Here is a 24,851-nt window from a genome sequence, read left to right on the forward strand (position 1 = left end):
CCGCATGCAGCCCGGCTACGTGGCGGGCGTTCCCCCCCCCCCTGCCCCCCCCCCGTTATTTTTGCCATAGCAGCCTGCAAACAAACCCAGCGCCGCTGGATCCAGCCCCAGCACCGACGTCCGGCCTGGCTGCACGTAGGGCCAGGCCCCCCCCCGGCCCCCCCCGGCACCGCTTGGGGCCCCCCCAGCCCCGTGCTGTCCCCTCCCTTGTCCCCAGTAGCCCCCGGTGGGGTGTTCCCCAGCCTGGGGGGGGGGACAGCGCTGCCCCCTCCCCGTCTCACCACCACCCCACTGCCAGGGGGTGCCCGGGGGGGGCACTGTCACCCCATGTGCCACCGCTGGGGACACTGGTGGCCGGCACATCCTCCCCCCCCCCATGCACCGAACCTGTCCTGGTTCTGGGGGGGGGCTTCTCACTGGTGGCTGAATGCCAAAATCCCTAATTTCCCCCCCAAAAAAGCACCCCACACGCCAACAGCGATGCAACCCCCCCCCCCCAGCTCCCCAGCCCCATTTTTACACCAAATCAGGAAAAGGAGCCGCGCACCCCCCCCCTGCACCCCCCCCGCAACCCCCCCATAGCCCACGGAGAGGGTCCGGTGCCAGCACCATGGGGGGGGGCTGGACGCTGCCATCCTCCGGGGGGGGGGGAAAACCACAACCTGGACGCGAGGCGACGCCGCGGGGCTTTTATTGGGGGGTGGGGGGAGCCCCGGGGGGGGCCCCGCGCCCCTCCCTCAGTCCTCCAGGTTGCGGAAAGCCGCCTGCATCTCCTCGTTGAGCTGCGCGAACGCTGCCGTGATGTTGGCCTCGCCGTCCTTCACTGGGTCCTGGGGACAGGGGGGGGGGACACGGGGTGACCCGGGGGGGCAGCGGGACCCTCTCCCACCCCCCCCATCCATCCCAGTGCCCCCACACACACACCTTGAACTTCATGGCGCTCAGCTTGTAGAGGATGTCCCCCAGGTTCTCGCGGATGGTGGCCCAGGTGACGCGGCGCTCGCCGGTGCCGGTGGCCTCCACGGCGTGCCGGGCCAGGTCGTAGAAGGTGATCATGTTGTGCAGCATCCCCACCGTCTTGTAGAAGGGGCAAAACCTGGGGGGGGGGCAGGTGCAGGGTCAGGGGAGGGGGCTCTGGGGGCGGCGGGGGGGCTGGGGGCCGCGGTACCTGTCGTAGGACGAGTAGCCGTTCTGCTGCAGGAAGTCGTCCTTGAGCAGCTTCGCCACCTCCAGCGTCACCTTGTCCGCCTCAGCGAGGGACGCCTGCGGGGGACGGGTCCTGGGTGGCCCCAAGGGTTCTGCCCCCCCCCGGGCACCCCCTGAGCTCCCCCCAGCTCCCTGCGCCTCCTTCACCCAGCCCCAGCCCGTGTCCCCCTCCCCAAACCCGTATCCCATCTCCTCCCCATGTCCCCCTGTCCCAGCCTCTCTGCCCCTTCCCGTCCCCTCTCCCACCCGTCTCCTCTTTCCATTCCTGCTTTCCCCAATTCCCCATCCCTGCCCCACCCCACCATACCCTGTATCTGTCTTCCTGCATCTCCCATCCAATCCCATCTGCGTCCCATCCCCATCCCAATCTCTGTCCCCTCCTGGTCCCCATCCCCATCCCATCCCCATCCCAAATCCCATCCCCATCCCCACCCCACCACATTCCTATTCCCATCCCCATCCCCTCCCCACCCTCTCCCTGCCCCATCCCCATCCCCATCCCCTTCCCCTTCTCCCCCCCCCCCCACCTTGCCCACGAGCTGCACGATCTCGGCCAGGTCCTCCTCCTCCTGCAGGATCTCCTTGGCGCGGGTGCGCAGCGCGGGGAAGTCGGGGTGCAGCCGCTCGTAGTGGGGCTCCAGCGCCCGCAGGTACTTGCTGTAGCTGATCAGCCAGTTGACGGAGGGGAAGTGCTTGCGCTGCGCCAGCTTCTTGTCCAGCCCCCAGAACACCTGCGGGGAGTTTTTTGGGGGCGCCGGGATCAGGGGGGGGTCACACCGGGACCAGGAGACCCCCCCCCACCACCACCACCACCGTGCTCACCTGCACGATGCCCAGGGTGGCCGAGGTGACGGGGTCCGAGAAGTCCCCTCCCGGCGGGGACACGCTGCAGGGGACAGCGGGCTCGGTGCTGTGGAGGGGGTCCCCGTGCCCCCCCTGTGCCCTCCCCACCACCACCACAGCACCCTCGGACTCACGCGCCGACGATGCTGACGCTGCCCTCGCGCCCGGGGGAGCCCAGGCAGCGCGCCCGCCCCGCGCGCTCGTAGAAGGAAGCCAGGCGGGCGCCCAGGTACGCGGGGTACCCGCTGTCTGCAAGGAGCCGGTTAACCGCGTGCCGTGGGCACCGCAGCCCCTCACCGGGGCCTCGGGGCCGCCCAAGACCGAGGGGACAACGGGGACCCGGTGCTCACCCGCCGGCATCTCGGCCAGGCGCCCCGAGATCTCGCGCAGCGCCTCGGCCCAGCGCGAGGTGGAGTCGGCCATCATGCTGACGTGGCGGCCCATGTCGCGGAAATATTCGGACAGCGTGATGCCTGCACCGGCGGCACTCGGCTGGCACCGGCGGCACGGCCCCGGGGTGCCGGCACCCGACCCCATGGGCACCCATGGGCACCCACGGCCCCCCGCAGCCACCCGCAGCCCCCAGCCCACCGGTGTAGATGGAGGCCTCGCGAGCGGCCACCGGCATGTTGGAGGTGTTGGCCACCAGCGTGGTGCGCTTCATGATGCTCTCCGTCCTGCCGTCCACCTCCATGGTCAGCTGGGGACGACGCCGTCATTGCACGGCTCGGGGGCGAGCCCCCGGCACGGCGCCCCCGCGCCCCACGGCCTCACCTCGGGGAAGTCCCGCAGCACCTCGGACATCTCGTTGCCCCGCTCGCCGCAGCCCACGTAGACGATGATGTCGCTGTTGGAGTACTTGGACAGGGACTGCGAGATCACCGTCTTGCCGCAGCCGAAGGCGCCCGGGATGGCCGTGGTGCCACCCTGCACGCACCTGGGGACAGGGCGGTCCCCAACACGGCCCCGCTGTGGCCCCATGGAGGAGGGACCGGCCCCAACACCCCCTGTCCCTGCCCCTGTCCCCATCCCCGGTCACCCACCGGCACTCCCGCACTGTCCCCTTCCTCCCCAGCGGGGCTGTCCCCATCCCTGTCCCTGCCCCATTCCCATCCCCTGTGCTCACCCCATTCCCTGGCCCCAGCCCCATTCCTGTCCCTCAACCCCGTTCCCATCCAGATCCCCTCTCCTTGTCCCCCGTTCCCATCGCACCCCATATTCCTGTCCCCATCCTTGTCCCCCATCCCCACCCCTTCCCCTTATCGCCATCCCATCCCCATCCCCGTCCCCTCAACCCCTCCCTGTCCCCATTCCCCATCCCTGTCCCCTCTCCCCGTCCCCGTCCCTACGGGAAGAGCGCGTCCAGCACGCGCTGCCCGGTCAGCAGCGGGTGATTCGCCGTCAGCTTCTCGGCCACGGGCCGGGTCTGCCGGACGGGCCAGACCTGCATCATGGTCAGCTTCTCCGTGCTGCCCTCGAAGTCCAGCTCCAGCACCACGTCCTGTGGGGACAACGGGGGGCAGCGGGGACGTGGGACCCCTCTGCCCACCCCCCCTCCCTGCCGCCAGCCCTTACGGAGACGCTGTAGTGGCCCGGGGGGGCGATGTGGGTGACGGTGCCGCGGCTGCGGGGGGGCACCATGATTTGGTGCTGGATCAGCGAGTTCTCAGTGACCGTGCCGTAGATGTCACCGCCGGTGACGTGGCTCCCGACCTGGCACGGGGCGGCCGTGAGGACGCGGGGCTCCCCGCCACGAGGGGAAGGGTCCCCGCGTCCCCGCGCCACCCCCCCGGGGGGCTCACCCGGACGTGTTTGCTGGGGGCGAAGTCCCAGGTGAGGTGGCGCGGCAGCGCGGGGACGTTGACGCCGCGGGGGATGTAGATGTTGCGGGTGAGCTGCGCGATGTCCTTCAGCGGGCGCTGGATCCCGTCGAAGATGGAGCCCAGGATGCCGGGGCCCAGCTCCACCGACAGCGGCTGCCCCGTGCGCAGCACCGGGTCCCCCACGCGCACCCCCGCTGCGCCCCCCGCTCAGGAAAAGCCACGCTGGGGGGGCGGGATGGGGACGGGGGGTGGGTACAGGGGGGGCACAGGGGACTTGGGGGGGGACAGGGGACTGCGAGGGGTGGGAGAGGACAGGGGGATGGGGGGGGACCGGAGGGGACAGGGTGGGAAAGGGCAGGGAGGGAACAGCAGGATGGGGGGGACAGGGAGGGGATGGGGGAGGGACAAAAGGGAGGGGCAGGGACAGGGGGGGAGGACAGGGGAGGAAGGGAAGGGCAGACCCAGGGGGTGGGGGGACAGTGGGGACAGGGAAGGTCAGGAGGGACAGGGAAGGATGGGGGACGCGGGCAGGGGGCTGGAGGGGACCGAGAAGGGGATGGGGGGACGAGACGGGGTGGGAGGACAGGAGGAAGAGGAGGAGAGGGAAGGACGGGGACAGGGACGGGGACAGGGACGGGGACAGGGAAGGGGACAGGGCCGGGTCCGGGGCCAGCAGCAGAAGGATACAGGTCTCCTCGTAGACCTGCAGGGTGGCCATGTCCCCCTCCAGCCGGATGATCTCCCCCACCAGCTCCGCGTGCCCCACGCGCACCAGCTCGTACATGGCCGCCCCCGCCATGCGTGTGGCCGTCACCACTGCGGGGACACCGCGGGGACACCGTGCCGTCACCCATCCCGGCCCCAGCACTGGCCCACTCCCCCTCTGACCCCCCCCGGGACCCCCAAACCCAGCCGTACCGGGCCCCGAGACGCCGTGCACGGCGCCCAGCATGCTCTCCCGCTCGGCCTCGGCCAGGCGCGGCAGCTCGCTGCCCTCCATGGTGGCCCCCGCCGGCCCCGGTGGCCCCCGGTTTTTATGGGGCCGGGCACCGCGGCGAGCCGGCGGGGCCCGGGGGAACCGGCTGGGCCCGGCGTGCCCGCGGGCGCGGGCTGTGTACAGTCAACAGCTCCCCCCCCCCATTACAACCTGCCCCCCCCCCCCCACCGCTGCCGCACCCAGGGGTGCCCCGAGCCGGCACGCGCCGCCACGCGCCAGCACCCGCGGGGACGGGGACGGGGACAACGCGGCCGAGCCGGTGCCAGCAGCGGTGCCCCCCCCCTCCTGGCAGCTCGCCCCACAGCCCCCCTGCCCCGAAGTGCCCCCCCCAGTGATCCCTCTGGTGCCAGCCCTGTCCGCCTGCGTCCCCCCCCCCAAGGTCCCCACAGGGAGAAGGAACATTCCTTTGGGGGAGGGGGGGACAAAAGGGCATCCAGGGGTGCCCATGGGTGCTGTGGGGACATGGCGACGTCCCCTGGGCCCCCACCAAAGGTGGCACAAGTGATGAGTGATGGCACTGCCCCCTGTGTGTGCACACGTGTGTGCAAATGTGCCCCCATGTCCCCCCGCCCCCAGCACACACGTGTGCAGCCGCTGCCACGGGCCTGGCGCACGCCCAGGTGCGGGAAGGCGGCGGCCGAGGCCGGTCACGGGCGGGTGGCCAAGGACGTCCCCGGCCCTGTCCCCGTCCCCATCCCCCCCCCCAGCACAGCGCCAACGCTCAGCCATGACCCAAAACCCCCACATTTATTACCAAAATTCACAGAGCGAGCGAGGGGAAATAATAACAGGAAGGGAAATAACAGGAGGGGGAGGACACGGTGAGGGGGGGGGTGCTAGGAGACCAGGACGCCGGCAGAGCCCCCCTTGGCCCCCTCGGCGCCCTCCTTGGGGGGGGGCCGGGGGTCGTCCTCGCCCAGCAGGCGGATGTTGTGCTTCTCGCGGAACTCCGTCAGCTCCCGGCCCTTGGCCTGCAGCTGCTGGCTCAGCGACTCCAGGATTTTGCTGATCTGGGGGAAGAGACGAAAGTGGGGGGGGGGTCAGGGGTCGAGGCACGGTGTGAGGGGGGTGTTGGGGGTCTCGGGGAGCCCCCCCCCCCGGTTCCTCACCTGCTCGAGGTTGCTCTCCAGCGCGGGCAGCACCTCCTTCACCGTCCTCTCCACCAGCACGCCGCCCACCATGCGGTAGCAGCGCCGCGTGACGTCCACCTCGCGCAGGGTCTCGATCACCAGGCTGGGCACAGCGCCGGGCTGCTGGGGGGGGGGGGGCAGGGGACGGGACCCCCAAACCCCTCCCCAAACCCTCCCATCCCCTTCACCAGCCCCCCGTGTCCCCTTCACGTTCCCCGTGCCCCCTTTACATCCCCGGTGCCCTCCCCCCGTGTCTCCCCCTCCAGCCCCCGTGTCCCCTCCACCCTCCTTTCCTTCCCCTCCCCTCCCGTGACCCTCCACCCCCTCAGGGTGCCCCTGGTGCCCCCTCCCATCGCATCCCCTTCACTCCCTGCCCCCCCCAGGGCCCCCAGTGTCCCCCTCCCACCCCCAGCACCCCCGGTATCCCACCTTGAGCCCCCCCGTGTCCCCCTCACGCCCCCCAGTGACCCCTCCGGTACCTCTCCGTATCCCTCTCACACCCCCAGGACCCCCCCCGGTGTCCCCCATTCCCTCCGGTGCTCCCCCGGTGCCCCCCATGTCCCCCTCACACCCCCAGGACCCCCCCAGGACCCCCCCCGGACCCCCCCGGTGCCCACCCGTGCTCGTTGAGCTCCATCTCCAGCTCCGCGGCCTTCGAGGCCAGCCCGCGCTGCTCCTGCCGCAGGCGGTTGAACCGGGCCACGACCTGCGGGGGGGGGCGGGGGGCGCTCAGGGAGGGGCCGGGACCCCCCGGGACCCCCCCGGTGACCCCCCGAGATCCCCCCGGTGCCCTCCCCGTGCCCCCCCACGCCCCCCGACGCCCCGTGCCCCCCCCCGGACCTGTTCCGCCGTCAGCCCCTTCCCGCCGGGCGCCGCCGCCGCCCCGGGCCGCCCCCGTGCCCCGTCCGCCGCCATCGTCGCCCCCCCCCTCACGCTGCCCCCCTCCCCCAGCCCCGCTTCCGGCCGGTGGCGGAAGGGGCGGGGCATGGGGAGTGGGGTGGGGAGGGGGGCGAGGCTCGTCCCGGCGCCATCTTGGCTGAGGGCAGCGGCGCCGCGGGGGGAGGCGGCGCCGGCGCCATCTTGGGTGAGGGCAGCGCGGGGGGGACTTTGGCCGCGGGCTCCGGGGCGGTGCCGCCGGTGGGGAATGTACGGGACGGGGGGACGGGGCAAATGGGGGGGCTGGGGGCAACTGGGGGGGACTGGGGGCAACTGGGGGGTCCTGGGGGTAACTGGGGGGCCTTGGGGGTAATTGGCGAGGTCCTGGGGGGTAATTGAGGGGACCTGGGGGGTCTTGGGGGTAATTGGGGGGGTCGTGGGGGCATCTGGGGGGTCCTTGGGGCAAATCAGGGGTCGTGGGGGCAGTAGGGGGGATCCTGGGGGCAATTGGGGGGGTCCTGGGGGCAGCTGGGCTGTCCTGGGGGTAACTGGGGACTCGTGGGGGCAAATGGGGTAACTTGGGGGTAATGGGGGGGGGTCCTGGGGGAAATTGTGGGGTCCTGGGGGAAACTGGGGATTACTGGGGGGAGCTGGAGGCCAACTGGAGCTGCCCGAGAGGATTTGGGGCAATTTGGGGCCATCGGGAACCTCTGGGGGCGGCCTCGTGGGGGCAGTTTGGGGGGGGGAGCTGGAGCCAGGCCCGCACACGGGGGGGCCGGTGCCACCCCCTCAGCCCCAGTGGGGTCCCAACACCCCCCCACACACACCCCTGGGTGCCCCCCAGGCTGAGAGCGGTGCCCCGGCTCCCCCGGCCCCGCAGCCTCTGCAGACCCCAGCCCAGGTACCCCGGTTACTGGGAGGGGGGGGGTGACCGAGGGGTCCCCGTGGCGGTGGCAGTGTCGGTGGCTGACCCGGCCGTGCCGCAGCCGCTGCGCCATGGCGGGGCCGAAGCCGCTGGTGGCCGTGGGCCAGGTCACCTCCACGCCCGACAAGGAGCCGAATTTTGCCGCCTGCTCCGCGCTGGTGCGGGAGGCGGCTCGGCGCGGCGCCTGCCTCGTCTTCCTCCCCGAGGGCTTCGACTACATCGGCCGCGACCCGGCGCAGACGCTCAGCCTGGCCGAGGGCCTGGATGGGGACCTGATGGGGCGCTACGCGCGGCTGGCCAGGTAGGGAGGGACCCCCCCCCCCGGCACCCCCTGGTGATGCCCCGGTGGCCACGGGGGTGACACCGGGGGTGTCCCCGCAGGGACTGTGGCGTGTGGCTGTCCCTGGGCGGCTTCCACGAGCGCGGGCAGGACTGGGCGGCCACGCAGCGCATCTACAACTGCCACGTGCTGCTGGACCCCACGGGTGAGAGACAGCCCCTGGGGCCTGGCCCTGCCGGCTGTGTGTGTGTCCCCCCCCCTCCAATTTTGTGCCTCCTCGCCCCCAGGCCGCGTGGCGGCCGCCTACAGGAAGACCCACCTGTGTGACGTGGAGCTGGAGGGGCGCGTCAGCATGAAGGAGAGCGGCTTCACCAACCGCGGCACCGAGATCGTGCCCCCGGTCAGCACGCCGGCCGGGAAGGTACGGGGCGGCCGGGGACACCCCCGGGGGCTCCCCCCCCCCCTCCCACTGCCGTCCCTAAATTGTGTCCCGGTCCCGCTCCCGTCCCCCAGCTCGGGCTCTCCATTTGCTACGACCTGCGCTTCCCCGAGATCTCGCTGGCGCTGCGGCGAGCCGGGGCCGAGATCCTCACCTACCCCTCAGCCTTCACCGTCACCACGGGCTCTGCGCACTGGGAGGTGAGCTCTGCCCGGGGGGGGGGATCTTAAAAAGCCCCTTGAGGGGGGAAGTTTCAGCCTCAGGGGCGGTTGGCACAGCCGTGGCTCCTCGTCCTGCCTTCCCCCCCCAGGTGCTGCTGCGGGCGCGGGCCATCGAGAGCCAGTGCTACGTGGTGGCGGCGGCGCAGACGGGCAGGAACCACGAGGGCCGCGCCTCCTACGGCCACTCGCTGGTGGTGGACCCCTGGGGCACGGTGGTGGCGCAGCGCGGCGAGGGGCCGGGGCTGTGCTATGCCGAGATCGACCTCGAGTACCTGCAGCGCGTCCGCCGAGAGATCCCGGTGCAGGAGCACCGGCGCCCGGACCTCTACGGCACCGTGGGGCTGCCTGCAGCACCCTGAGACCCCCCCCCCGGCACCACCCCGGAACCAGAGCCGGGCTGGATCTGCTCCGTTTCGGGCCGTTTTTGCCCCAAAAGGCAGCAGCTGGGGCAGGAACACGCACTCAGGGCTCACCCCGTGCTGTGCAGGACCCCCCCCGTGCCGCAGCCAGGGGGTGCTCCCCGCTTTTTGGAGCCCCCCCAAGCCCCCGCAGCACGGGGGGGAGCAGTGGGGGAAGGAAGGAGGCAGGCGCTGCGGTAGATGTTTATTTCAAGAGAACCGAAAGCTACACAGGGCATCTGACTGTTAGAGAGAGGTTTAAAAAATACAGAAATCACAGAAATTACACCAAGGTGTGCCAGAATCGTCCGTAAGCAGTGGGGGGCGGGGCACAATGGTGACGGGGGGAGAACCACGAGCCCCCCACCCCGGCTGGGATCACACCCAGCCCGCGCTGCCGGGGGGCAGGGGGAGAGCAGCCTACAGCCGAGCAGGGCTGGGGAGAAAAACCACAAAATTAGGGTGGAGCTGGAAAAAATCTCCCCCGGGACCCCCCCGGCAGCAGGCGGCGGTGCCTGGACGCGGCCAAAGGCCAGCACGCTGCCGGCCGCGCGCCAACACATGCGGGCAGAGCGCGCTGCCTGCTGCCAGCAACAGACAGGGCCGGCCCCCCCGCAGCCCAGTTTGGCCCAGTTTGTCCCAGTTGCCCACAGGAGAGGTGGAAGGGGAACAGGCAGGGGTCCGGCGCATCCCTCGGTGCTGGTCCTCCCCCTGGCCCTGGCAGGAGGGGGCGCGAAGGCACACATGGTCCTGGGGCAGCCTGGGCGAGGGGGGGCTCGACTCCTGAGAAACCCACGGGGGAGGCGGTGGGGCGGCATTTTGGGGAGAAATGGGCCAGATTCTGCCCACCTGGCACCAGCCAGCCCCACGCAGAGCCCACTGCCAGGCCCCCGGGGACGAAGCCCCCCGGCCCCAGCCCTCCCGTTCCGAGCCCCCGCGCTTGCAGCTCGCCCGCCCTGACACTGACGCGCCCCAGGCAGGGTTTTTGCCTTTTTTTTTTTCTTTTAATGGATACAAAATAAAAGAGAAAAAGGAAACAAAGCAAGAGAGAAGGTGACAGGACAGGAAAGGGGTGAGAACACGTAAGCCTCCGGCCGCTCCCCCCGGCTCCGGCCCGGCTCCTCGCAGCGCGCCGGGCCCCGCGGCCGCACCCACGCAGGCAGGAGTCCAGCAGGGGAGTAAATGCTCTTTTTTTTCCTTTTCTTTTAGAAAAACAAAAAATAAGAGAAGAAAAGCTCGGATCCCACCAGCCGCCGGGCGTCAGGGGGCCGTCTGCAGCATCAAGTTCCTCAGGAGTTTCTGGCGCCCGACCTCGTAGTCCTCCTCGTCCACATTGACCAGCAGTTTGATGGCTTCGTGGCCCACGGCTTGCTTGAGCGAGTCCGTGATGAAGACGCCCTTGAGGGCCTCCAGCAACGAGCCGTTGATGTAGTCGCGCCAGAACGCGTCGAGGTAGGTGAGCTCTGAGAACTTTATGTCACAGATGATGGAGCCCAGGTCCCGGGACTTGAGGATGGTGTTGGCCTGGTTGAAGCGCTCGAACTGGCGCTCCAGGGGGTCCTGCTTGTTGGAGAAGACGTTGCCCTGAAGCGCCGTCTCGTGCTGGCAGTACTCGGCTCGGACTCGCAGGCGGATGTCTGCGGGCAGCGGGGACACTCAGCGCGCCGGCCCCGTGCTCCCGGGGGCAGGGGGAGAGGCGCTGCCCCCCCTCCCCGTGCGCCCCCCAGCCCCGGCGTGGGGCCGGCAGCCCTCCCAGCCGCCCCCCAACCCTTACCACAGGTCTGCTTCTCCTTCGGGTCCGGCGTCGCCGACTTCCTCCGCTTGCGCTGGCTGCTGAGGGGGGCCCTGCCGCGGCCGGGCCTCTTGGTGCAGATCTGCGGCCCCGCCGAGGAGCAGCAGACCACGGGGTGGTGGGGAGGCACTGCACGGGGAGGGGGCGGCTCAGGGCTGTGCCCGGGACCCCCGCCCTCCCCACCAGCACCTCCCAGGCCCCCCGAGACTCTCCTCACACACCCGAAGCTTTAACACAACCCCAGGGCAGGGCACACGGCAGGGGTGGTTTCCCCTGGGATAACGCTGCTCGTGTGCTGCACAAAGCCCTGGTTCCTTTGGGGTGGGGGCTCCTGCGTGGCGGGATGCAGCCCCTCTGTGCACTGCTGGGACGGGCAGGCAGCAGCCACGGGTTAATTAATCGTTAGTAATTTGTGCGGTGGCTGCTGCCGGGCAGAGCGCGCTCCCCGTTAACGGGGAAATCGGGGAACCCGCAACCAGAGCGGGGGCTGCCGTGAGCTCCAAATCCCCAAATCCCCCCCGGGGGGGCGCTCACCTGATTTGTGGGGGTGGCCGAGGCCGTGCTCCGCGTCGCTGTGCGCCCGGGGCGTCACGTAGCGGATGGATGTCTCCTCCAGGTACTTGTCCACCAGGTCCGGACACACTGCGGGAGGGGAGAGACCTCGTGTTGGGGGGGGGACGACACAGCAGGGCCCCCCCCCCAGCACACAGATCATGCTTAGAAGGCGCAGCGCTCCGTTTGCAGGTATTTTGTTTAAAAATAAAGCCCAAAGTCTCTTAAAGGTAGTGCTTTCTGCCACCGAGGGCACCCAGCCCCCCAGCCCCGGTGCTCCCCAGCGGCACCACGCACCGGGAACGGCCACGGCTCGGCCGTCCCCTCGGAAAAGCTCCATTTTAGAGCCAAGAACTCAAAAAACAACAAAAAAAAAAACCAACAACAGGCAGAGCTGTGTGGGAAAGGCCACTCGCACGTTACCATGGCTACTCGCAGTGCCCGGCTCGGCGCAGCACCGTGAGCCCCAGCAGCACGGCCACGGGGAGCGGCCCCGGACGAGTACCCAAAGCCCCGGGGGGCCCCGGCCAAGCCCCCCGTGCAGGACCCAACGTCCGACAGGACTCGAGACGAGCTCGGTGTCACTGAGCCGTGGCAGCCGGTGCCAGGTGTCGGGACCTGCACAGCCCCAGGGTGAGCCCTGAACCCCGTGCGGGTGGGAGGTGCGCGCAGCCAGGGCCTCGAGGGGCTTTTTTGAGGCATTTCCATCCCAGGGGGGTGCTCCCGACAGCAGGGCCGGCTCTGGGCTGCCCATCCCCACTGCCACAGCACCGCGGGGACACGCGGTCTGGTTTTTGGGTGCTCCTCGGGAGCCAGTCCCAGTCCCCGTGAGGGTGTTCGGTGACCCTCTGATCCCTCCTGCCCCACAGAACTCCCCACACACCGCTCCCTGCCTTCCCCCCGCACTAACCCGGGGCTGATTTTGCTCTTTTTGGAGCTGTGCAGGAGGAGCAGGCTCAGAGCCATGCCCAGTGAGGGGCTGCAGGGGGGTGGCAGAGCCCCATCCACAAGGAGGCTTCCTTTAACCAATCTGGCCTCTTTTTAATGCAAAGCGCCGCATGCTGTAAGCCTCATGAAGGCTTACATGAGGCTTAAGCCTCATGAAGGCTCTGTCCCCAAGGCTCTCAGAAATGCTGTTTTTGTGTTTAATTAACCCGTTCCCATCCAGACGGGGCTGGACAGGCACCAGAACAGAGCCCTGTGTGCTCGGAGCGTCGCCTCCCTCGGCCGTGGCAGCGCGCCCAGCGCTGACCTCCGGCTCTGCTGCGTGCAGCTGAGAGCAGCAAACCCCCCCCCGTGCTTTGAGGTTTTGCTCTAAACGAGCAGAAAGCTCCCCAAAAAGCACACAACAAGCGCTGTAGCACGAGCATTTGTGCCCCGAGCCCTGCACGAACCCGGGGATGCAGTGCCTGACCGCAGTGGTGTCCCAAAACGGCTCCGTTTGGGTGGAAACTTCCCCAAACCCCCGCAGCCGGAGCACGGGTCGTTTTCGAGTCTCCTCGGTCGGGGTTTCACCCCCTGCCGGGGTTGTTCAGCCCCAGCACGATGGGTCCTGCACCCAGCCACGAGCCCCCGCTGCCTCTCGCCCCAAAACCTGCCTCTACTCGCACTCTCCCCGCTTCCCCAAGCGCTGGCACCGCGGCTGCCCACGGCACGAGCAGAAACCGGGGAGCCTCAGCAGCCCAGAAGTGCCAAGAAAGCACAATTATCCTCGTTTACAAAGAAAAATGCAAATTCTGGAGGCAGAATCCTGCTGAAGCGGCTCCTTACACACCCCTGCCACCAGCGAGCTCTCCTCGGCTCCTCCGGCCCCGGTCAACCTGGGCGAGGTTCCTCAAATTGAGGTTTCGGCCCCAAAAAAGGCCCAGGGCTGAGCCGGCGGGGGAATGAGGTCGGCTCATCCACCCAGAAGCTTAACAAGGGCCCAAAACGCACCAAATCCACCCAGATTTGGTCAGACACAGAATCACTGCTGGGATCCCTGAGCCAGGCCCAGAAGAAACGGCACCGAGCAGGGGGAAAACAGGGAGCAGGACAGGGAGCAGGACGCGGAGTGCTGCGAGGACGCCACTCCCAGGAGGCAAATTTGGGGTTGCAGCCCCCGGGGGGGGGGTCGGGCACACCAGGGGGGCACTCACCGGCCCGTCGGCGCTTGAGGGTGACGTAGGGCAGCAGGTCGTGGCGGGTGATGATGCGCAGGAGCTGCAGCACCTGTCGGAAGTTGGTCTCGTCGCAGCGGCCCTGCCGCTCCAGCGCCAGCAAGAAGTCCCGGCCGCTGCGGATCATCCCCCGCTCGTAGTCGTCGATGACGTCCACGAAGAGGAAGGACAGCACGCGCACGTCGCGGTGGGTCAGGTGCGTGCCCACGATGTCGAACATGCGGTGCAGGCTGTACAGCCCGTGCTCGCGGTCGCCCCGCTCCTCCGGCCAGGCCTGCGCCCGGCTGCGCTTGAAGGCGGCCATCCTCGCCGTGCCCGGCCCTGCGGGACAAAAAAGGGGGGGGCACGGGGCTTGAATCCAGCCCCTGCCCGCACAGAAATCCCACCCTTGGCACAGAAATCCCATTTTCAGCACAGAAATCCCACCCTCGGCTCCCCCCACCCCGTGCCTGCACCCCCCCCAGCGTCCCCGTGCCACCGCTCAACTGGGGGCGACCGACCTGTGTGCCCCCCCCCCCTGCTCCCTGACGCCCCCTCCCCAGCTCAGCACCGAGTGTTAGAAACCAGACCCAGGCAGCAGAGGCTCAGCCTGCTCAGCGCCCAGGAGCAGCGCAGACAGTCACAAACCCTCCCGAGTTGGTTAAACTCAGGAAAAGGGTGAAAAAAGTGGGATTTGGTGCAATTCTCACCGTCCTCCCTGCACAACTCCCCCCGCTCGGTGCCGGGGCTGCACCCACGGCCACGGGCCCTGCTCCCCCCGCTGCGTGCGGCTGCAGCTCCCCAAACAGCAACGGGGGAAGCACCGAGCCTCCCCCTCCCACCAGGGGCCCCCCCCGTGCTCCTGGGGAGCCCCCCGGGCCCTGTTTGGGGAGCAGCGGGGTGCTGGGGGGGGGTTGGAGGGGCTGATTCCTGCTGTGAAACCCAAAGAGCTGGAACAAGGCGCGTGCGGTGCCACTTGTGCAACGACCCCAGCAGAGCCACGGCCTCGGGGGGGGGCAGCTCCCGGTACAGCCCCCCCCCAGCGCCCCTCGGCCGCTTTCGGAGCAGGGTTTGGGCACCTGGAGCTGCCTCAGCACCAACAGCCCCGCGGCGGGGGGGGGGAGCAGCACCCAGGGCTCCGGGGATGCCCGGTGCCGAGGGGATTCCGCCGTGTCCCGGGGAGCAGCAGCAACAGAACGGGAAAACCTCCCCCAGCACCCCCACACCGGGACGGGGGGCACCGGGCAGCGCCCCCACAACCCCACACCATGCTCCTGCTCTGCTGGGGCTGTTCTGCTGGTAGCTGTGGGTTTTTTTAAAAAATAATGATGTTGGAGCACCAACGGGTGCTGTGGTGTGTCGCAAGGCCGCCTGTAAATCCTATAAATCCCCCCCAAATCCTCGGGGCCGCCGGCTCCCTGGGATAGGGGGGCACGGAGGTAGGCAGAGCATCCCCCGGTCACTGAGCACCGCCCGGGGCCCAGCCGAATGTTTCCTTCCAGGGCTGAGCCCGAAGGGACTGAGCTCGTTTTGGGGTGGGGGGAGCCGCCAGGTCCCGGGGGGCAGCTCCCACCCAAACCCACGGGAGGGAGGCTGCCGGGTTTGGCTGCGAGCGGGGGATTCCTGCGGTCACTGCTCGGCCAAGGCCCCGCTGTGCTCACAGCTCCCCTCCCGCTTCAATCCCCGAGGATCACCACGCACAGACCTCAGAAAAATCCCAAATCCTCAAGAAATGAACAAATCCCCCCGAGGAGCGGCCGCAGACACAGAGGGGCCGCAAGCAGGGGGTCTGCTGGCCCCGGGGCCGCTGCCCCTGCCCGGTCCCAGCTCAGGCAGCGCGGCGCTCGGGCGGGAGGAGACGCAGCAAACGCGTGGGGATCATTAAAATAATTTGGGGTGAACAGGAAAAACGAGCTGCTGGGGTGCAGAGTGCACGGCAGGGACCCGGCTCCGGCCCCGCTCCTCTCCGTGGGGCGCCTGGGCCCCAGCACCACGGGGGGAGCCCCCACGGGAGCACCACCAGGGGCTGGGGGCAGCGAATGGCCCCAAATCGGGAGGGTGACGGGGGGGGCACGGCCCCAGCAGGGACAGGGCAGGCCGGGGCGGGTCATTAGGAAGGGCAGAGGGCAAAAGAGGAGGAGAAGCAACGCGAGGAGCCCGCGGCTGCCCCCCCCCGAGGACTTTTGGCCTTTCCCCCGCAGCACTTTGCCCCTGGGGCAGCACCGGGGGCACCGGCCCCGTGCCCACCCGTCACGGGAGGGACCCCGAGAGCCCCCCCCCCAGCCACGAGGGCCGAGAGGACGTGTCCCAGCCCCAAAAAACCCCCCCGGGCTGCCCAGGGGGACGCGGGCTGAGCTGCCCCAGCCCTCCCCAGGGCAGCTCCTGAAGCTCCCGGCAGCGGGGGTAAAAATAGTGCCGGCAGCCACGGCCCCGAGGGCCGAGCTGGGGGAGGGATCGAGGGATTGAGCGCTCAGCTCCTCGCTCACCCCCCCCTTCTAATCCCTGCCCCCCCCCCGGGTGATGGCAGGAGCCCTGCAGCAGCCCCAGCTCCCACCACAGGGCCCTTCAGGGCAGGGCCAGGGGCCACAGCCCCCCCGGGGGGGGTGAGGAGCTGAAACGGAGCAGGAACGGGCCTGGAACGGGAGGGGGGAAAATCCCCGGGGGGGGGCACCGAGGGCACCGAACACAGGGGCAAAGTCTGGGGTGGGCGGCGGGTCCCCAGCGGGTGCCACAAGCGACGTGTCCTGTGCCAGCAGCGGGCAGAACCGAAACCAGGCCCGCGTGGAAAGAACCAGAAAATTCACCAAAAATTCACCTTTTTTTTTTTGTCCCCCCCCCCTGCCCCTCCACCCCCCTTCAGGGAAGGCAGCCCCAGGGCACTCAGAGCTCCAACCACGGCCACCAAGGCACAGGCAGGGACCACGACACCGACAGTGTCACCACCTCGAGGCACCCAGGATCGCACCCGGCCCCTTCTCAGGGTCCCCCCCCCGCAGACAGCCCCCCCCCACGGGCAGCAGCCCCCCCCCAAGCTCGGGGCCACCCCTGGGTGCTGCCCCTTGGCCACAGCCCCCAAACCTCCACTTGGGGCCAACCCCAACGTGGCTCCCAACCGCAACACAGCCCCCACAGCCCCCCAGCCCGGCACCCCAGCCCCCCCCAAGCCCCCCCCAGCCCGGTGGGCGCCTTCTACAAGCAAGGGGCAGGGCAGGGCACAGCCGGGGGGGGAGCGGCACCAACCTGCAGGAGCAGCTCCGCGGGCCTCGCCTGTATCCGAGCGGGGCGCAGCAGCCAAGCAGGAGCTCTGGGCAGGCCTCTGTCCCCTTTTTCTCCTCGGCTCTTTAAGCAAAGCGCCCGCCACCGGCACCTCGGCTCCCCCCGGGGGGCTCGGGGCGGCTCCGCTGCCGGGGGAGCCAAACTTCCAGCGCCAGGCCTCGGCGTTCGCTGCTCGAGCTGGTGGACTTGCCAGCAGCCCCCCGCGAGTCCTTTTGTTGGCGTTTCCTTCCCACAACTCTGACGCCCAAACCTTCTCTCTCTCTCTTTTTTTTTTTTTTTTCCCTACTTCACCCTGAAATAACTTACGGACACGGGGGGGGGAGGAGGAAGAGGAGGAAAGTCCAGGCCCAGCCTCGGGCTCCCTGGGCCGCTCCGTTCCCAGCCCCCGGCCGTTCGGGGTGACCCCGCTCCCTTCTCCCAGCGGCTCCCAAGCGCGGGGTGGGCGCTCAGAGCACCCCAAAACCCTGCTCGGTCCCTACCGCACCCCCAGGCGCTGCCCCAGGTCACGGCACCGGGCACAGGGCTCCTGCAGCGGGCCGGGGCAGCCCTCAGCCCATCCCTTCCCCTCCCTCAGGGTCTCAGCTCCGTGCCCGGCCTCGCTCCTCGGCTCCCCGGGGCTCGCTCCCCCCCGGCAGGGCCCCAGCCGGGCACCGAGGGGTCTCTCGGCCCCGCTCAGCCCCGGCCCCGCTCCCCCCCTTTTACCGCAGCCGCCCCCGAGGCCTCGGCCCCACCCCGGGGGCTCCCCGCAGCCTCCCCGGGCCCCGCTCGGGAACCGGCGGGGGGGGAACCCCGGAACCACGGCCTGGCGGTGGGGGGGGGGGGGTGCAGGGATGGCACCGAGACCGGGGAGCTCCGAGGGGGGGGGGGGCGGCCCCGCGGGCTGAGCGCTGCGGCCCCCCCGGGGCCCCCCCGCGGCCTCCACACCCGAGGCCTCGCGGACCGGGCCGGGCCGGGGCCTGTCAGGCGCCGCCGCCGCCGCCTGCCGCCGGGCCGGGCCCTCACCGCAGGCGCCGCCGCGGCTCGCCTTAGGCCGCCGCCGCCGCCATGCCCGCCCGCTCGGCCCCGCTGCGCTCCCCCCGGGCCGCTGCCGCCGCCGCTGCCCGGGCCCAGGCGCCGCCGCCGCCGCCTCCCGTCAGGGCCGGGCCAGGCTCGGCGCCGCCATGTTGGCTCCGTCCGCTCCGCTCCCCGCTCGCGGGCGGCTCTCGCGGCGCGACGCCACATCCGGCTCCGCCCCCCCTCGAGGCCCCGCCCACATCCGGGCCCCGCGCACCTCGCCGGCTTCACGCCCGTTGGGAAAGCTGGGGGGAGAGGAGCCATGTTGGATAAGGGCAGGAGGGCGGGGACTTCCGGGGAGGGGGCCGCCGGCTTCAGCACCCTTCCGGAGCGTTGCGGCGCGGCCGCCATGTTGGGTGTGGGCAGGCTGGCAAGGCGGCGGCCCGCCCGCCCGGTTGGGCGCGCGCCGCCGCCGCCATCTTGGGAGCGGGCGGGCGGGGTTCGCCGGGCGGCTTCGTGCCCATTGCGGGCCACGGGGGGGCGCCGCCATCTTGAGTGCGGGCAGAGCGCCGGGAGGGCGGCGGGGGGCTGGGGGGGGGGTCCCGTGTTTGGGGGGGGCCTTGGGGTGACGGGGGGGGCCCGGGGGTTACGTGAGGGGGCGAGAAACTGGGGGGGGGCTGGGGAATTCCGGCCCTGGGGGTATGGGTGGGGTGAGGGGGGGAGCTGAAGGTGGGGAGGGGCACATGGGGGGGGCATTTTGGGGAGGGGGGGTCCTGGAGGAGCCCCCCCCAGCGAGAGGGACCCGAGCCCAGGCCCCCCCCTTCCCCCCGTGCCAGGGGAGGCCGCCAGCACCCATGGGTGCGGGGGGGCCCCGCCTGCCCTGCCCATTGCACCCCCCGGGACCCCCCCCCCATTTATCCCCTGGGGTCCGCAGGGCCCCGGGGGGGGTCCCCATGCCCTCCCCCCCCCCAAATAACCCCCCCGTGCCCCCCCCGTGCCCTCCCCGCCCCAGCACCGGGAGCTCCCCGGGGCGCTGCGGGGGCGGCCGCTGGCCCCGTGCCCCGCCACGCGCCCGCTGCTGCCCCGGGGCCGCTAATTAGCGCTAATTGCGCCCGCTAATCCCCCCCCCAGCCCCCCCCACCGTGCCGAGGTGCGCTCAGACAGGGTGGCCCCGGGGGGGGTCCCTGTACCCGGTGGGGGGGGCAGGAGGGGAGGGGGGCAGGACGGATTGGGGGGGGGGCAGATGGACGGACAGAATGGGGGGGGTCTGGGGCACTCTTGGGGGGGGTCGGGGGCACTTTTTGGGGGGGTCGGGGGCGCTTTTGGGGGGGGTCGGGGGCGCTTTTTTTTTTTTTTTTGGGGGGGGGGGGCACCAAGGCCAGGGTGGTGCCAGGCAGGGCCGGGCCCGGGCCGGGCGGGTCGCGGCTGACTCAGCCCCCCCCCACCCCGAGGCCCTGCCCCCCCCCCACCCGGACCCCCCCCCGGGGCCGTCCCGCCCCCTCCGTGCCTATCCCGGGCGGCGCCGCTCCCCGCCACTGCCCCGCTCCGCGCCGCCCGGTGAGTACCGGCCGGGTCCCGGTCCCGGTCCCCCCCCCCCCCGTCCCGAGGGACACCCCCAAAATCTTCCACCCCCCCCCCCGGGTCCTGCACCCCGCTCTATGGGGGGGCCGGTCCCGCACCCCTCATTTTGGGGGGGAGCCCCCGGGTGGGGCGGTGTTGCCCCCAATGCTGCCCCCCCCCCCTTTTATTAGAACCCCCCCCCCGTTTCTTAGAGGACCCCCAGTCCTGACCCCCCCCTTTTCCTAGAGGATCCCCCCTTTCTTGGAGGGAGCCCCCAATCCGGACCCCCCCCGTTCGTAGAGGGACCCCCCCGTTTCCTAGAGGACCCCCCCATTTCCTAGAGGACCCCCTGTTCCTAGAGGACCCCCCCTTTCCTAGAGGAACCCCCCCATTCTGCCCTTCCCATCGGGGGGGACCCGATTTTGCCCCCCCCATTCAATGGGAGCCCAATCCTGCCCCCCCTTTAGAAGGGGTTTCCCTCTCCTCCCCCCCCCCATGGGCACTCCCCCCAATATCCCATAAAGTTTGGGGGGGCCCTGGGGGGTGTCCCCCTCCCTCTCCCCAAGAGGCCGCAGCCCCCCCGCAGCGCTGCTGCCCCCGGGGGGGTTCAGCCTGGGCTGGGGGGGCCCTGGGGGGGGTCCTGCGGTGCAGAGGGTGCCCCCCCCCCCCGTTTTTCCCCGAGGGCTGGGCTGGTTCCTGTTCCGGTGGCGGGCAGCTCCTGGGCCACGCCGCAAACCGCGGGGGGGTCCCCAAAACCAAGCCGGGACCCCCCCCATGCCCCCCCCCCCCACAGCACCAGGGGGTCCCCTGCAGCTGAGCTGGGACTGGGGGGGGGTCACGGCGGTGGTTGGGGGCACCCCAGAACCCGCTCACATCCCCCCAAATCTCCAATCTCTGCTTCCCTTCCCAAAACCGCAGGGGGGGGGGTGCTGCATGGGGTGTGTCCCCCCCCCAGATGTGGGGAATCCAAGGGGGGGGGGGGGGGGCTGAGCACCACCCAGGGAGGAGGCACCGAAACGCCCCCGTGACTCAGCCAGCCCATGACGCCGGGGTTCCCCAGGGTGCCCTATAACGGGGGGGGGGGAAATGGACGAGGGGGGGGGACACCCGCAGCACGCCCCCCCCCACCCCCATTCTCCACCCCCCCCCACCCCCGGGCCCCACCCTGCGGCCGCTGCCCGGAGCTGAGTCACCCGGGTGGAAAGCTCCGGGTGTGCGCTGAGCGCTGCTGTGCCCCCCCCCCAGAACCCCCAGGAGCCCCCCAGGAGCCCCCCCGGAGCCCCCCCCGCAGCCATGCCGTCCCAGATGGAGCAGGCCATGGAGACGCTGATGTTCACCTTCCACAAGTACGCGGGGGACAAAAACCACCTGAGCAAGGAGGACCTGCGGGTGCTGATGGAGAAGGAGTTCCCTGGCTTCTTGGAGGTGAGAGGGGGGGGAAAAAATAAATCCTAGGGGGGGGGTTGAAAATAAATCTGGGGGGGGACAGGGCCGTGACCCGGCTGTGCCCCCCCCCCTGCAGAACCAGCGCGACCCCATGGCACTGGACAAGATCATGAAGGACCTGGACCAGTGCCGTGACGGCAAGGTGGGCTTCCAGAGCTTCTTCTCGCTGGTGGCCGGGCTCACCATCGCCTGCAACGACTACTTCGTGGTGCACATGAAGCAGAAGGGCAGGAAGTGAAGCCCCCCCCCCCAGGTGCCCCCCCCCGGCACCGCCCCGGCCCCCGCCGGCCCCCAATAAAGCTGTTTTGTATGACACCGCGGCTGCCTCCCTCTGTGGGGTCCTCCCGGGGTCCCCGGTTCCTTCATGTCCCCGTCTCGCCTACGGGGCTGTGTGAGGTCCTAATGGGGCGGTGGGGGGGTGGGGGGGTCTGTAGGGCCCGTAGTAAACCAGAGGGGTGGGGTGGAGGCTTCAGGGGCCGTACAGGGCTTTAGAGAGGACCTATGGAGGTTGGACGGGGGTGGGGGGGGGTCTATAGGGCCCACACAGGGCTGGGAGTGCCGTGGAGCTCTGTACGGGGCTGTACGGGTCACCTGTAGGGGCCATACAGGGGTGTGTGGGGCTGTGAGGGGTGTGTGGGGCTGTGCAGGTGTCTGTGGGGCTGTGTAGGGTGGCTGTGGTGCTGCTGAGAGCAGCACGAGGATGTACGGGGGCTGTGGGGGACCGTATGGGGGCTGTGGGGGATCTCATAGGGGCTGTAGGGTTTCACATAGGGGCCGTGTGGGACCACATAGGGGCTGCGTGGGGCCCAGAGGAGCTGCACGGGGCTGTGTGGGGTCTGTGGGGCCTCTCTGGGGCTGCCCTGGTAGCCCTGGGGCTCTGTGGGGCGCTGTGGGGCTCGGTAGGGGCCGCGTAGGGCGGCTGGAGCCGAGCGGGGCCCCTTGGGGGCAGCACGGAGCCGTGCGGGGCACCCCGGGGAGCTGTGGGGCAGCGCCGGCCCCCGGGGGGGGTCCCTGGGGGGCTGGGTGGGGGCGGGAGGACCCCGGGGACCCCCCAGGGACCCCCCCGGGGTCCCCCGGAGCCCCCCCAGGCGCCCCCAGGGCGGGGCGGGGGCGCGCGGGCACTACGGAAGCGGCCGAGGCCCCGCCCCTCCCGCTGGCCACGCCCCCTCCCGCTGGCCACGCCCCCTCCCTGTGATGTAGATGGCGCGGGGGGCGGGGCCGGGCGGGCGCCGTGTCCGGAGGTCGCGCGGCGCCGCGGGAGCCGCGGGTGGGGGCGGGGCGGGGGGCGCTGAAGGTCACGGGGTCAGGGGGCACCGGGCGCCGCGCTGACCTTTGACCCCCGAGCCGCCGGGAGCTCCGCCGAGCCGGGCTGACGTCACCGCCGCGGCCCTGTGACGTCAGCGCCGGGTCTCCCTCAGCGGCCGTGACGTCAGCGCCGGCGCCATGTGGCTGTGGCGGGGCCGCGGGGTCGTGGCCGGGGCGCTGCGGGCACGGGGACGGCCCCGGGGCGCGGGAACCGTGAGTGGGGGACGGGGACCGGGGGGTGGGGGGTCATGGGGTCATGGGGTCATGGGTGGGGTCATGGGGTCATGGGGACAGGGGGTGGGGAGATGTAGGGACGTGTGGGGACACGGGGTGGTGCCATGGGTACGTGACACGGGGACATGGGATGGGGAGCACAGGTCCATGGGGTGGGGACGTGGGGTGGGGACATGGGGACGTGTAGGGACGTGTGGGGACGTGGGGTGTGGAACACGGGGTGGGGACACGGGGTCATGTCATAGGGACATGGGGCATGGGGTGGGGACAAGGGGCAGCAACCGGGGCATGCGGGGTGGGGACACGGGGACAGAGGGGATGTCCCGCTGGGGACGCACCCCGAAGTCCCCTTGCTCCCCAGAGCTGGAGTGTCCCCAGTGCTGACCCCGCTGTCACCACCACTCCCCCCCCTGCGTGTCCCCCTGTCCCTGTGTCCCCATGGCCACATATCCCCATGTCCCTGTGCCCCGTGTCCCTATATCCTTGTGTCCCCCTGTCCCTCTCCCCATGTCCCCCTGTCCCTGTCCCCCTGTCCCTGTCCCCCAGGCGCGCTGCTCGGGGCGTGCGTCCCCTCAGGACCTGGCGGTGCCCAACGGGAGCTGGAGCGTGGCGATGCGGGAGCACCACGAGCGCCTCCTGCGCGGCACCGCCGACGGCTCCTGGCGCCGCGTCCCCTCCTACCGCAACGTCGTCGACCACTTCCCAGGTGACGCCCGGACGGGGAGGGGCGGCGGGGGGGGCAGGGGAGGGCGCCCCCGGGTCCCCGTCCTCACCGTCCCCGCGTCCCCGTGTCCCCAGTGGCGGTGGGGCAGGGCACGGGGACGCGGCTGTTCCTGCGCAATTTGGACACCGAGGGCGCTGGCTTCGAGTACGTCACCTTCCTGCACAGCGCCGGCGGCCGCGTGCTCTGCCTCTGCCAGCTGGGGCCATACCTCGAGGGGCACCCCGGGTAGGTGCCGCCGGTGCCAGCGCCACATGTCCCCTCCTGGCCTCTCCTGTCCCATTCTGTCCCTTCCTGCCCCATCCCATCCCATCCCATTCTATCCCATTCTGTTCCATCCCATCCCATCCCATCCCATCACCTCCTGTCCCCTCCTGTCCCCTCCTGTCCTGTCCCATCCCATCCTGTCCCATCCCCTCCCATCCCCTCCCGTCCCCTCCTGTCCCCTCCCGTCCCGACCTCGCCCCCATCCCCGCAGCTTCACGCACGGCGGTGCCATCGCCAGCATCATCGACACCACGCTGGGGACGTGCGCCCTGGACGCCGCGGGGGTGGTGATGACGGCCCAGCTCAGCATCGACTTCCTGGCGTGAGTGGCACCCCGGGGACGCGGTGACGGGGGGTGTGCGTGTGTGGGGGTGTCCCCCCGTGTGTGTCCCCCCCCCCCCGTGCCGTGACCCCGCGCTGTGCCCGCAGCCCCGTGCCGCTGGGCTCCGTGGTGCTGGTGGACGGCCGCGTGGACAGGCGCGAGGGCCGCAAGCTCTTCTTGTCCTGCGAGGTGCGCGGCGCCGCGGGGGACACGCTGCACGCCAAGGCCACTGGTGAGGGCGGGGGGGCACCGGGGGGACGGGGACACCGACACCCCCAGCCCCAAAGCCTCCCTGCAGAGCCCCCCCGCACCCTTGGGACCCGTCTCAGGGTGATGCCGGGTGGCGCACAGGGGGGGTGCCGGTGCCCTGCTGCCACCCCCCCCATTGCCACCCACTGCCACCACCACACACTGTAAGGGTGGGGGACGGTTGGGCCCGGTGCCCCCCCCGCCCTGCCACCCCCCCTCTCTCCCGCAGGGCTCTTCATCCAACTGGACACCACCAAGTCCCCCCGGCCCGCCTGCAGCACCCGGTGACGCCGTGGCCCCACCGGTGGAGGGGTGGGATGGGGGGGGGGGCAGGGGTGTCCCCGTGTCCCCCGTGTGTCCCCCCCCGCTGCTGGTGGCAGCCCCCGGATCAGAGCGCTGGCAGCCAACAAACAACGGCCTCGGCTCCTGGTGCTTTTGTGGGGTTCGGGGGCATCGCGCTGTGGGGCGGCACCGCGGGGCCTGACCCTGGCCCTGACCCTGAGCCTGAGCCTGACCCTGTGCCCCCTTCCCCTGTCCCCAGCTCCATTTTGTGGCCCCCATCCCCTGTCCCTGTCCCCCCCCCCCCGTGTCCCCCCCACCCGGGGGCTGTGGGCGGGGCAGGGGCAGTGCCCGGGGGAGGTGGTGCGGTGGGCGTGGCCTGAGGATGTGGGCGGGGTCAGGGACACGGGGCGGGGCCTGGAGGGGGTAGGCGTGGTTATGTATGGGTGGGCGGGGCTATACGGAGTGGGCGTGGTTACGATGGGAGTGGGCGGGGCCGGGCGCCCCCCGTGGACCCCCGGACACGGACACGCGTGGCCGCCCCCCCCCCCCGCCCCCCTCGTGGCGCCCCGCGGCCCC

At 70.9% G+C, this 24,851-nt stretch overlaps 6 protein-coding genes across 9 annotated transcripts; 3 read left to right on the forward strand and 3 right to left on the reverse strand.

Annotated features, from left to right (window-relative positions):
* Positions 1–737: 737 nt before the first annotated feature.
* On the reverse strand, positions 738–4,872 carry LOC116499711 (V-type proton ATPase catalytic subunit A-like). The gene is made up of 14 exons (XM_032204535.1): positions 4,791–4,872; positions 4,560–4,688; positions 3,852–4,066; positions 3,625–3,762; positions 3,399–3,550; positions 2,824–2,986; positions 2,641–2,749; positions 2,400–2,522; positions 2,184–2,298; positions 2,029–2,092; positions 1,734–1,937; positions 1,169–1,263; positions 925–1,096; positions 738–830 (listed from the first exon to the last, which is right to left on the reverse strand). Exons 1-14 carry the CDS (start codon positions 4,870–4,872, stop codon positions 738–740), a joined length of 1,854 nt encoding a protein of 617 aa, XP_032060426.1.
* Positions 4,873–5,595: 723 nt separating this feature from the next.
* On the reverse strand, positions 5,596–6,914 carry PFDN2 (prefoldin subunit 2). The gene is made up of 4 exons (XM_032204336.1): positions 6,840–6,914; positions 6,617–6,705; positions 5,979–6,102; positions 5,596–5,879 (listed from the first exon to the last, which is right to left on the reverse strand). Exons 1-4 carry the CDS (start codon positions 6,912–6,914, stop codon positions 5,706–5,708), a joined length of 462 nt encoding a protein of 153 aa, XP_032060227.1. The 3' UTR covers positions 5,596–5,705.
* A 148-nt stretch (positions 6,915–7,062) lies between these two features.
* NIT1 (nitrilase 1) lies at positions 7,063–9,426 on the forward strand. Of its 3 annotated transcripts, XM_032204625.1 has the most exons (7): positions 7,095–7,145; positions 7,720–7,776; positions 7,862–8,101; positions 8,182–8,285; positions 8,368–8,501; positions 8,594–8,719; positions 8,830–9,426. In XM_032204625.1, coding segments are annotated over exons 1-7 (933 nt in total). In that variant the 5' UTR covers positions 7,095–7,143; the 3' UTR covers positions 9,100–9,426. The 3 variants fall into 3 exon arrangements, with proteins under 3 accessions (XP_032060518.1, XP_032060516.1, XP_032060517.1); XM_032204627.1 differs by lacking the exons at positions 7,095–7,145; positions 7,720–7,776 and adding an exon at positions 7,063–7,083; XM_032204626.1 differs by lacking the exon at positions 7,720–7,776 and having other exon boundaries at positions 7,123–7,145.
* Positions 9,427–10,388: 962 nt separating this feature from the next.
* Positions 10,389–17,542, reverse strand: DEDD (death effector domain containing). Its single transcript, XM_032204624.1, has 5 exons — positions 16,861–17,542; positions 13,621–13,962; positions 11,465–11,572; positions 10,913–11,059; positions 10,389–10,775 (listed from the first exon to the last, which is right to left on the reverse strand). The coding sequence occupies exons 2-5, from the start codon at positions 13,943–13,945 to the stop codon at positions 10,399–10,401; spliced, it is 957 nt and encodes a 318-aa protein (XP_032060515.1). The 5' UTR covers positions 13,946–13,962; positions 16,861–17,542; the 3' UTR covers positions 10,389–10,398.
* Positions 17,543–20,601: 3,059 nt separating this feature from the next.
* On the forward strand, positions 20,602–21,210 carry S100A10 (S100 calcium binding protein A10). Its single transcript, XM_032204487.1, has 2 exons — positions 20,602–20,874; positions 20,972–21,210. Exons 1-2 carry the CDS (start codon positions 20,743–20,745, stop codon positions 21,131–21,133), a joined length of 294 nt encoding a protein of 97 aa, XP_032060378.1. The 5' UTR covers positions 20,602–20,742; the 3' UTR covers positions 21,134–21,210.
* A 997-nt stretch (positions 21,211–22,207) lies between these two features.
* Positions 22,208–24,295, forward strand: LOC116499717 (acyl-coenzyme A thioesterase THEM4-like). 2 transcript variants are annotated; one of them, XM_032204544.1, is made up of 6 exons: positions 22,208–22,413; positions 22,981–23,140; positions 23,233–23,383; positions 23,634–23,744; positions 23,852–23,976; positions 24,223–24,295. In XM_032204544.1, the coding sequence occupies exons 1-6, from the start codon at positions 22,339–22,341 to the stop codon at positions 24,279–24,281; spliced, it is 681 nt and encodes a 226-aa protein (XP_032060435.1). In that variant the 5' UTR covers positions 22,208–22,338; the 3' UTR covers positions 24,282–24,295. The 2 variants fall into 2 exon arrangements, with proteins under 2 accessions (XP_032060435.1, XP_032060436.1); XM_032204545.1 differs by having other exon boundaries at positions 23,236–23,383.
* The last annotated feature ends 556 nt before the right edge of the window (positions 24,296–24,851 follow it).

Source organism: Aythya fuligula, chromosome 28 (assembly GCF_009819795.1).
Source record: "Aythya fuligula isolate bAytFul2 chromosome 28, bAytFul2.pri, whole genome shotgun sequence".
NCBI lineage: Eukaryota > Metazoa > Chordata > Aves > Anseriformes > Anatidae > Aythya > Aythya fuligula.